The sequence below is a fragment of the Panthera uncia genome (assembly GCF_023721935.1).
Source record: "Panthera uncia isolate 11264 chromosome C1 unlocalized genomic scaffold, Puncia_PCG_1.0 HiC_scaffold_4, whole genome shotgun sequence".
NCBI lineage: Eukaryota > Metazoa > Chordata > Mammalia > Carnivora > Felidae > Panthera > Panthera uncia.
The window spans coordinates 98,185,607-98,197,504 of NW_026057585.1; the positions used below are offsets into that span (position 1 = coordinate 98,185,607).

Genomic DNA, 11,898 nt, shown 5'->3' on the forward strand with positions numbered 1-11,898 from the left:
ACACCAGAAGAATTTCCCTTTCCTCGGCGACTTGTCCTGCAAAAGAGCTGATACAGTCACAAACAGTGGTCTCCAAACTCTCTTAGGCAAGGTCGCTTGCGGAGTTCGAGACAACTGCAGATCCCTGGCCTGGCCCCAGGAACGTTGATCTGGTTCATCGCAGGCCGGGCTCTGAGAAAACGTGCGTTTCAGCCAATACCTCCCGTGTGGTGCCAGTGCAGGTGGTTCGAGGAGAGCTGACCAGGAGGCTGACAGAGGAAGGGACACGGGACTTTGGTCCTGAGGGTCTTGGGCCCTCAGGCCAGGGCACTTTTCACAGCACCGCGAGATCCTGACAGGCCCACGGGGAGCTGAAATTCTTTCTTGCCAATTCTTTGGAAACTAGTCAGGACATGAGATAGTATCTAGTAAATTTCTTGCAGATTCACGGATCATTCACCGATCCTCTGAATAAGCCCGAGTCTCCTGTCTTCTCTCTCTCTCTCTCTTTTTTTAAATTTTTAAATGTTTATTTACTTTTTGAGAGGGAGAGAGACAGAGCGTGAGCGGGGGAGGGGCAGAGAGAGAGGGAGACACAGAATCCGAAGCGGGCTCCAGGCTCCGAGCCATCAGCACAGAGCCCGACGCGGGGCTCGAACCCACGAATCGCGAGATCATGACCTGAGCCGAAGTTGGGTGCTTAACCCACTGAGCCACCCAGGCGCCCCTCCTGTCTTCTCTGCTAGGGGATGAGGGGGGTGTCCTGCTCTCAGCAGCTGGCAGGACAAGGTTCACCGTGAAGTCTCATTAGCGTCATGCATGTTGGCACGGGGGCACAAAGGTGAGTGCGGGACAGGCTCCTTCTACCGAGTGTGCAGAGCGGGGACTCATATCTTGCCCCTTAAAAAGCCCATGCTGTCAACTCAAACCATAGGACACTGATGAGCCAGGGGCTCTCACTGATGTGCAGAATCCTTTCCATCAGGCTCAGAAAGTCTCAGTCTGGGCTGTAGGCTCACAAACTTCTAAAAAGGGATGAGGACATTCTAGGATCACCTCTCTAGGATTCTCCTCCTCACTGGGCCACTGGTGGGCATCCCACCCTCTGCCAAAGGTCCTGGGGATCACCTTAGTATCTACTGAGAACTGGACGCACGCAGGGAGGGCTTGGCCACAGCCCTTTCCCTTCCCCCGAGACACAGAGAGGGAGTCAAAAGTGGCTTTGTATTTTTAATAAACTTTCCTTTATTAGGTTACTGACTATTATTAACCATCATAAAATAGAACGGGAGTTTCAAAACTGTACAGGTCACAAGGTTCTGGGCTGAGGGGAAAGAAGGGTGGGGCCGGGGTTTGGGAAGCTTGGGGACAGAGGTGCAGAGAAATGACAAAGAGCCCGCAATTCATCCAGCGTCGGTGGGAGACGGCTGGGCCAAGGCAGTAAGGCTGGGAGCGGCAGAAATAGAACTCTCTCGTGTGCAACATTCATGAGAACATGACCCACCCCGAAACAGGAGTGAGGAAAAGTCTTTAAAAGTCTTACAGGTAAGATTTCCTCCCCACTCCCCCCCCGTCCCCGCCCTTGGAAAAAACCTCAAAATAATAAGGGGGCAATTTACATTCCTCACCCAGACTTGGTACCAATTTTGTGCTTTAAAAAATATACTCCGTTGGAAGACTTTTTTTTTTTTTTAAAGGTACCCTACAGCAGCTGTTTAAAACATAATTCTTACAGACAAATATATATGTATATATATTAAACATTTAAACAAATAAAGTCATCTATTGTACTGGTACAGAAATGAACAGAAGTCCGATTCGAAGAGAGTTGACCTCAAGATAGAAGGTGGTGAACGTGGTGGCAGGGGCCGGGGGCTGCTACGTGGGGGGGGCTGTGGCAGGGCGCTTCTGTTGGCTGCCCCGTCCCACCCCGCCCTGCACCTCGTGTGGCTCTGGGGGTGGGGGGGAGTCGTGGTGAGCTGAGGCTGTTCCACTCGGGCGCAGAGCCCAGACAGGGGCACTAAGTGGGGGCCTGTGCTGGCTTCCGGTGGGGCACCACTTCTCTGTGGTCTCCCCAGCCCGTCCTGCCCCTGGTTTCTCTGGGGATGGAGACCCACTCAGCCTCCCTTCTTGGTTGAGGCTCCAGAAGGCCAGGGCTTCTGACGACGCACATGGGAAATCTCAGCTAGGAAAGGAAAGGCAAAAGCAGCAACACCCTCCCCCAGAAGACTGAAGAAATAAAACCACGTGCAAAGATGTCCGAGCCCGAGGGGTGAGTGGCCACCTGGAGAGACACAGGGAGCTGCCACAGCCCTTGCAGACGGGACCCCCAAGATTCTTGTATTGCACGTGAGGCGAATGTTCCCTGAGGGGCGTGCTCAGGAACTCAGAGCAGAGCCCCCCCGGAAACTGTAGGTCCAGAGCCCCAAAGAAAGACACCCTCGTGCCCCTGTGAGGACACGGCCCACCGAGAGGGGCAGGTGAGGCACACACATATCCCGGGGAGGGGCAGGTGGAAGGGACCACCAGAACACTCCAGAGAGAGGGTACTGAAACAAGGGTTCCTTTCTAAATGGAATAAATAAATGGCTTTTGTTATTGTTCAAAGAATAAATAGAGGGTACCAAGGGACTGACAGCCGGGGCTGATGCTGGGCGCTGCGGAAGGTCCGATCTTGGTTTGCTTCTGCCTCGGAGTCCGTGGGGAGTTCCTGACGTCCTGAGCGTTGTCTGCCGTGGCGTGGCCCCACCGGCCTCAGCACCAGCCTTTATCTGAGCACCTCTTAGCACCCCTGGGATCTGCGCTTGGCGCTGGGACCCGGCAGGTGGCAGGGGTAGCCCACGCCACCCCGAGGGCAGATCGGAGCTCAGCGCAGGGCTTCCTAGGAGTCTGTTCTATGTGTCCTTTTCCAAAGAGGGACCTTGTGCGGCATGCAGGGGACTTCTGCCAACGTCAGGACGGGGGACAGGGGGGCCTGGGTCGAGCTGTCCGTGTCCGGCAGGGGCGCTGGGCGGGATGAAGAGGGAGAGCAGGGGCTTCCTCCCGCGGCCAGATGCCAGCCCGCGGCGCGGGGCACGGCGGTAGCTCGGTGAGGTGGCACCAGGTGGCTGTCGTGCTGGCGATGCCGGGGCTAGAGCGTCACTGGTAGAGGAGGTAAGCCTTGAGGGAGGCGGGCAGCGGCAGTGTGTGGATGTCACCCAGACGCTCCTTCCCCAGGGCCAGGCGCACGGAGCGGCGGCAGAGATCCATGAGTGGCAGGGGCTCGGCTGGGGGGGACAGAGCAAGGACAGCAGGTTAGTGCAGCTCTGGGTGGCTCCAGAACGAAAATGCTGACAACGCTGGCAATACTCTCACTGTCCGTTTCAATACACAACTGGTGAGGAGACCATTCTACACGTTAAGTCAACTGTTATTAGCTAACACAGAGAACCTGCCCGGGGCCGGCCGCCTTTGTGAGCCCTCCCGCAAACACCGGGTCCCTTAATGGTTTGTTATTTATTTTTAGTTTTTAAATGCAGCCCCGTACTTTTGTTTTTCTTTCTTTTTTTTTTTTAAGTTTATTTATTTCGAGAAAGAGACGGAGAGGGCGAGTGGGGGAGGGGCAGAGAGAGCGGGAGACAGAGAATCCCAAGCAGGCTCCTTGCCTTCAGCGCGGAGCCCGACGTGGGGCTCGATCTCATGAAGCGTGAGCTGAAATCAAGAATCAGATGCCTAACCGACTGAGCCACCTGGGCGCCCCTCCCTTGATGGTTTATTATGGTTTGCTCAGAGGGGCTTAACAAGCACAGGGAGGCATCATTATCATCATCCCCATTTTACAGATGAGGACACTGAGGGATAGTGAGTCCAAATAACCCGCCCAGGGTCACGATGCTGGTAGGAGGTGGAACTGGGTCAGAACCCAGGCCGTCCCTGCTCTTATTCACAGGACGAGCAGTAGCCTTCACAGTGCGTCCATCTGGGCACACGGAAGCCAGCCCTTCCCCCCACACGGCCCAGCTCCAGACCCCACGTGGGCGTCCAGGAGGGGAATCATTCTAGGTGAGCCCAATGCTCGTGGGTCCTGCAGCCGTCCCCCCGCTCACTGCTGAGGGCACCGAAGCAGAGGGGCCTCATGTGCCGGGTTACGCTCTGGGGTCCAAATCCAGGCAGCCCGGGCTCAGCAACCACATCCTTTAGGCTCCAGACCCCGCCGCCAATGAAGACAGATGTAAGAAATGGTGGAGGAAACCCAGCCACCCTGCAGCCTGGAGGTGTGATGTCTGCAGAAACCCCTCCGTCCCAGCTCTTCTCTCTCTGACGGAGAGAAGCTGAGAGCCCAGGCCAGGCAGAGTGGAAACATCAGCCCAGGCTCGGCAGCCGGGGCCCTCGAGACCGCCCCGGCCACCGCCAGGGCATCTCATCTCGCGGCCAGGGAAACTGAGGCTGGGGCTCACGGCAGTGCCGCCTCAGGCACGTGGATTTGAGAGGGACCTCTAGCTGCAGCCTGAAGGAGCACTTCTGTCCTTGTGTCCCCAGACAGCCGGGGCCCGTCTTCCCGCAAGGGAGGCTCCATGCATGCAGCCTGTGTGCTCCAGAAGGAGTGTGACAGTCACTCCCTCCCAGGCCCCGGAGGCCGCCGGGGGCAGAGAGGGCCTTGCTCTCCCCGCCTCCCCGGGACTGACCCTTCCTGGCCCTCCTCCCAGAAGCAAGGAGGAGGTGAGCCCCCTTGGAGCTGCTCAGGGCCACCCTGCAGCATCCCCGACACGGGAAGAGCTGAAGTGATGGCATCCGTGGCTTCGTCCAGGGTCTCCCCCTGACACCGAGACTCCTCTGTGACCAAAAAAAACACCGAGAAAAACCCAGCATTTCCCTTGAGATCCCCTGCCCCCAGTGAGAAGCAGATCACCGTTCTCTAATACTCACGAGTGTGCCAGAATACGAAAAATAACATGAAAAAACCTCAACTCTTGAAGAGCAAAGCCTATGGCTGGAGGTGTTGGGGGGAAATGGGGAGCTGATCAGTACGGGGTTCCCTCGGGGAGACGGAAGTGTTCTAGAACCGATCACAGTGATGGTTGCACAACTGTGACTATACCAGAGCCCATGGACTCATACGCTTTAAATGTGGGGACTGTATGGCCTGTGAATTACATCTCAACAGAGCTGTTATCAAAAAAAAGAATCTTAGGCTTGAGAATACATTTGCTAAGTTCCTGGCTTTAAACGAAGGCAAGCAACCCCCACGGGTGGCCAGCCACAGCGAGACGGCAGAAGGAGCTGAAATGGTAAATGTTTTTCGTGAAAAGCTTTCTCGGTTCCTGGACAGCACAGGATGATTAAAGGCAGCCCTGCCTGGAGGCAGGAGAATGCACTGAATGCTTGGGGGCCAAGCGTTCCAGACTCCCCGGGGAGCAGGGCCCGGTTCCTCCCACCTGCGAGCCCACAGAGACAGGACTTTCCCCCCGCGTCGTAAAGCGTCCTGTGCCCGTGGCCTCACATCTGGTCCTCACTTCCGCCCTGCACAGCGGCCTGACCTCGAGCAGACCACTCCCTCGGCCTGGGCCTCAGTTTCCCCATCTGTACGATGAGGAATCCAGACCAGATGCTTCCTAGAGTCTCCTGCAGCTGAGATCCTGACGGCCAGAAATGCCTCCCGGTGGTTCCTGACCTGGAAACGCGCTGAGTGGCCCTTCTATGGACCGAGTGGGGGATTTCGGTGGCCCTTCCTCTCCTCCACTCAGGAGCTCTCTCCATCTGCCCCCATCGGGCCAGTCCCTTCTCCCTCCCGGATGTGGCTCAGCTCCCATGGGGAGCCCGAGGGGCTTCCCCTGGTGGCTGAGGGCACTTGAGAAAGTAGTAAGAGCCATTGAATGTGGCCAGAGAGCTGTGCAGGGCTGCAGAGGGAAGACTGAGAGGGAGTTCCCATCACACCCTCTTAGCTTAATGGTGTCCGAGGCATCCCACGGGGACCCTCACTGAGAAATGTTTCTAAACAGCAGAGCTCTGCAAACCCGCAGCCCCAGCTGCCTTCTTTTTGGTGACAGCCTACCTGAAATGAACATCACAGCACCAGCAGCGGTCATGGCTTGTGGAACACGTTATCGTGTGCCTGGCGGGGACCGCAGCCCCCCTCAACCTACCGACGGGGAAACGGGCTCAGGGAGGGGAGAGCCACGGGCTAGAAAGTGAACATACACCCAGGTCCAGCCTATTTGGCAGTCGGGCTCTCTCTAGGCCAACGGGAGGAGGAAGTTCCCAACGGCCCCCTGCAGTTTACCCAGACGGATGAGGACCTACGTCTACCTCCTTCCACCCCCCCACCCCGCCCCCCAAAAGCAGCTATGTGATATGGGGGAGCCTCCTCTGCCTGACCATCTTTGGACCACACTGAATGATCCAGTTATGGGGGTTGTGAAACCAGAAGGATGTGTCCTTCGGACATAACCCACCTGCCAGGACGAGCTGCGGAGGCTGCAGCTGACAGAGCCAGTGATGCGTTAGGACCCGTCACCCGAGCATCCCCCGATGGGTCCACTCTTGGGGACCGTGAGGGCACAAACAGGTCATTCCCCCCTGGACCTTGTAGGAGGTCAACGATGATGCACAGGGCCACAGTCTGATGGCTTTCCAAAGGCCGGGCAGAGACCAGGAGTGCACTGGCCACGGAGAGGGAGATGGGCACCGGGCCGGGGAAAATATCCATCCTGATTTCAGTTGGTCACTAACAGAACCCAGGAAGGCCTCCCCACCTCAACACTTTTGACGGGGGCCTGCGGGCTCTGCCTCGAGCTCCACGCACAAAGTAAGGTACCCAGTGAACTCCCACCGAGGAAGCCGCCCGGCGGGGAAGGCAAGAGCTTACTTATTTGATGATCGTGCAAGGTGCGTCGGCCGCTCTGCCCATCTCCAGGAAGCTGAGGCGCTCGTCACAAACTTCACATAGTTTGTATGAATGGGAGGGGCGGGCACTGAGGGCGCCCAGTCGGGAAGTGAATCGGGTGCTTTTTATGGGAGCAGAAGGTTGAGGAACTGGACGGTTTATGCGCCAACTTCCACATCTCAAGGAGCAATGGATACCTGGTGGCCTATCTGAACACGCACGGCCCAGCACGCCGACCGGAGCTCTCCTGCAACCCAGCTCACGCCTCCAGAGCCCGGGGCTGTGATAGCTCACAGGCTAAATGGACGAACTCTGCGTCCGGGAGGTCAAGGACAGCGTCTCGCGTCAGGAAGTGCCCCTGATTCAGCCACGTTCCCATTCCCACCCGTCACCTTGGCCGCCCCTGTGACTGCAAGCAGCTTCCAGTGCAAATGCTCTGTGAGCTGGATTCTAGACAGTCGTGGCTGGAGGACGGCCATCCCAGGGCATGTGGGCACCTCTCCTTAACGTGAAGCAGGTCTCACCAAAGAGAGGCAAAACAAAACCCCAACCCCTTGTCCTTGGCCACCAGGGAAGGAGGCCTGACCCCTGGCTGGGTAATGAGGCACCTTTGGTTCCCGGCTCCCCTGACTCTGAGAGCCAGTTGTCCTCATGGGACCAGCGTTTTGGGGGACGGGGCGTCTAGAACAATCCCTTCCCTCCTAAGTGGCCTCTCTCCCCCAGAAGGAAACTCTTGCAGGTTGGGTGATTAGTATCCTTGACTAGGGCACTTCTCTGCAGTCCAGCTGGAATGGAGATGTGGGAGAGAGCCACCAGCGGGTGAGGCGCCCCGGGAGGGGACCCAGGGAGGCCAGGAGGACCCCAGGAGGAGGTCACCAAGTCAAAAGTCTCCTGAGGAAAAGAGCTGAGCCGTCTCCAAACCCACAATCACGACAGACCTCACCAAACTTACTTATCCGGGAGCAGTAAAAGGGAGACTTTGAAAATGCTGGAACCGTAGGGAAAATGCTTCCTTAGTGGGAGACGCTAAGTGGGAGCAGGGAGGACCCACGAGGCAGGGACTCTCCCTTGGGGGACGGTCAGTCTGCGGCTTGCAAGTATGTCTTTTCATTTTTGCATCTCCGGGGTGGGGGAGGCGTGTGGCGGGGGGGACAGGCAGGCCCAGGGCCCAAGCTGGGTCCTGTCTCCCCAGGAAAGAGGAAGGGTGACACTACAGTCCCTCTGGCTGCAGCTTCAGTCCCAGAAAGTCTCAAAGCTGGAGGAGTCAGAACAAATGGGCTGTGGTCAGAGGCGGCTGGACGGTGGGGGATGTCACCCAGGGGCAGGAGGGCCGGGTGAGCACGGAGGGTGGCCACGCTTAGCGACTTAGGCTGACGGGCTCTGCAAACCGCTGGTCCCTGCTGAGGGCAGGACCTGGTGGCTGGGGTGCGGTGGGGTGGCGTTGGGCGGGGTGGGGTGGGTGGGGAAGAAGGGCTCAGACAACTTCCCAGACTAATAAGTCAGACCGCCCCAGAGGCTGTGACCCTGAGAAGACGTTATCTAGCCAGCCCTGGCTAGACCTTCTGCCCGTCACACTCCGCTCCCCCCATGGACCACGGACCTGGGCTGCCATGAGAGTCTCCCTTCCTCAGCTGCCTTGGACGGTAAAGCAAACCCTCCTGGCAGAAGACACAGGCGCCCTTTGACCTCGCCCAATGAGCACCCCATCTGAGTGCAGTCTCACCTTCCCCTCAGGTGGCAGGCAGCACGGGGGTCTCGTGGGAATGGTCTAGAATTGCCGCCTCCACATCTACAGTGGGTGGAATAGTGTCCCTCCCCCCCCTCCCCTAAATTCAGAACCACTTGGGTCCTCAGAATGTGACCCTCTTGGAAACAGCATCTTTGCAGATGTAATTAGCTAAGATAAGGTCATGCCGGAGTAGGGGGGGGCCCTGAATCCAATGGCTGGTGTCCCAATAAAATGAGGCCATGTGATGACGGAGGCAGAGATGGAGTGATGCGTCCACAGCGAGGACAGTCATCAACCAGCCGAAGCCAGGAGGGAGGCCTGGGAAGGGCTCTCCTTGGAAGACCCAACCCTGGGCACCTTGATTTTGGACATCTGGCCTCTGGAACTGTGAGAGATTACATTCTGTTGGTTTAAGCACCTGGTTGGTGGTCATTTACTCCAACAGCCCAAGGAACTGAACACACCGCCCTTCCTGCTCCTCTTCTGAGCCTCTCCCCACCCCAACCCTGACGACTTCTGTCAAGGTCACCGGTGATGGCCTTGTTGCCAAAGCTGATGGACAATTCTCCACCGTCACCATACTGGACCTCGTCCTTCCTCAAGTCCTTCCTTCACTTGTTGTCCAGGATACCACTCACCTCCCAAGCCCCACGGCCACTCCGCCTCCTCACCCCTCCGTCCACCTGACCCCGAAACACTGACGCGCCCCAGGGCTCCGCCTCAGCCCTGCCCGCTCACTCCCTGGGTGAGCTCAACCCGGGGTCCCAGCGTCACACACCGTCCAGCCGCGGATGACCGTCCCACTGACTGTCTAGACTGGCAGAGCCATCTAGATGTGTGCAGTGAGCATCTCAAGCTCAAGTTCCCTACTCTGGCCCAAGCCCCGGTCCCCTTTCCCCTGGACAACTGTCATGGCTCGTCCCTGGCCTCCCAGGGGCCACTCTTGCCTCCACTGTTCATTTCTACGCAGCAGCCAGAGTGGTCCTTCCCTAGAAGGAGAGTGTGAGGTGCTCTGTCGGTACGGAACCGAGGTGTGGGTGAGCTGGCCGAGGCTGGCACTTATCCTATTCTGTGTGTGTGTCCGGCTGTCGGCATTGTACCAGCCTCATGGGTCTTCCTATCTGCATCCTCCAAAGTCAACTGGTTGTGCAGAATGGGGCCCATTCATGACGGACTGGGACTGGGGGAGCCGAGAAGGCAAAAGGGCGTCCGGATATTGCCTGGCACCAAAACCCAGGAACCAAAGAGTTCGTGGGACTGATCGCAGCCGCACACTCACAAGCCAGCTCAACTTTTTACTCGGACCTTTTCCTCTTGCCTTTAAATTTCCCTGACTCTCCCTTCAGGGAGGCGGATTTGAGGCCTGCCCTCCCATCTCCTCGTCTGACTGCCTCTCGAGTAAACCCTTTCCTTGCCGCGTCCCGGATGTCCCAGGGATGGTCTTCACTGCCCATCGGGGAGGCAAACTTGGCTTTGGCTACAGCATGGCATTTCAGGGGAGGGAGGGGTCCTCATCATTAGTCAAGAAAACCCAAGGTAGGCTCAAGCCACCTGGTACTTGGGGGTCTCCACCCGAGACCCGGCTCACAAATGCAACTCTCAACAACACATTCCAACGCCCGCTCCCCACTCCCCTCAAGCCCTGTACATTTCCCCAACAAGAAAAGTTACAGAAGCATCCGACTTCCCACCTGAGGCAGAGCTGACAGGGCATCCCCTTTACAAGACACCCGTCTGGGCCTCCAGGACTGTTTTGGGCCTCGCCCTGACTCAGCAGAGGAACAGTTCGGGCTGAGTGTGCCCTGACTTGCCAGGGTGAACAGGCTAGTCCCCTCCGGGCCACTCAGGGGTCTGTGTTCTGTATTAGAGCTGGCCACGGGAACAGTGGAGCCCTGCAAACACACAACACTGATGGACCTGTTCCTGGAGGGCACCGGGGGGCTGGACAGCTTTATGGAGACCAATAGCCCCAGTGGCCTGGCGACAACACAGGGGGCCCAGCAATTCATTCATCTGTCTGGCTGCACAGAATGGGCACGAAACGATCTGGGGCTGTGGTCATTCTTCTGCCAGGGCCAGGGCTCCTGAGATCCTAGGTCCTGGGCAGGATGTGCCTGGTTCTCCCAATCCCTGTCTATCCTGGCCCAGGGCAGATGTGGCTATAGACTTTCTACTACCATCACCTAGGGAGACAGACTCACAGAACTTGCTCTCCTGGTTCCCTAGACCAGGTCTGAGATAACATCCTGGGGGGAGGTTACCTGTTGGACGCACACCTGACTGCTCCTGCCAAGAGTCCCATGACCTAGGGGTACTGGGTTGCACAGGTGAGTTCATTGCCATCACCCAGCCAAAGCCAGGGGCAAGGAGCAAGGGAAAGAGGCAGTGGAGACTTCTAAAGAGAAGTGTTTAAAACTTCCCTCTGCCTTATGTCCCTGGATATTTTCTCTGGTATCTTCCAAGGCTGAAGTAGGGAAGGGACATGGGAGAAGCTGAAGGTTTGGAGGCAGCACGACCAGAGTCAGCGTTTGTGCTTCTGACCCCAGCAGGGGCTTCCCCGACGGCTCACCTGGCCTAAGGGTGGGGTTAGATCTCGGGGTGCCAGGCCAAACCTGCCCCTTAAAAATGGTCAGCACATGGGCGGGCAAAGCTTTCTGTATCACCCCCTTTCCAAGGTGGGGTTTGCAGATGGTAGAAGGGACCCATGAAAGAGGGAGGGCCAAGCATGGGGATGGACAGTTCTGGAATTCTGGGACCTCCTGCCACCATGGGGTCCCAGCCACAAAGCCACCCACGGAACCCTCTACTTCCTAAACCAGGAGGACAGTGTGGCCACATGTGGGCTACTTAACATGTGGTCTGAGAAAGGCCACTACCTTTTCCAAAGGACCAGTGGGAATCACTGCTGATTCAGCCTCCTTCTAATCCACATGATCCTCCCCCAAAGGCCTCCTGACATCCTGACTGAACAAATCCCTCCAGGGGACTATGTCCCAAAGGAGCCAACTCAGAAGACCCCAGCACCAGAAGAGAGAGACCCTAAACCTGTTTAATGAGCAACAGAGAACACTGGTTTTCATTTCTGTAAGAGGTCCTCATACTCCGAAGACTGCAAACCCCAGCTCAATAGTAAACCCCCAGCTACTGTGCCAGATTTTGGTCAACTGCAGATCAAAACTGGAGACAGACCAACCAGAAAAAAAGAGCATCTATTCATGCATGCATGCATCCATCCATGCATCCATCCATTCATCCAACCATCCACTCATCCGTCTATCCATCCATCCATCTACCCATCCATCCATCCATCCATCCATCCATCCATCCA

At 57.2% G+C, this 11,898-nt stretch overlaps 1 protein-coding gene across 1 annotated transcript in view; it reads right to left on the reverse strand.

Moving 5' to 3' along the window:
* Nucleotides 1–1,434: 1,434 nt before the first annotated feature.
* The window catches only part of SPSB1 (splA/ryanodine receptor domain and SOCS box containing 1), a 17,863-nt gene continuing 7,399 nt past the window's right edge, over nucleotides 1,435–11,898 (reverse strand). Inside the window, exon 2 of the mRNA XM_049618842.1 lies at nucleotides 1,435–3,245. Within this exon, the coding sequence (XP_049474799.1) occupies nucleotides 3,118–3,245 (128 nt within the window). The 3' untranslated portion in view covers nucleotides 1,435–3,117. The remainder of the gene's footprint in view (nucleotides 3,246–11,898) is intronic.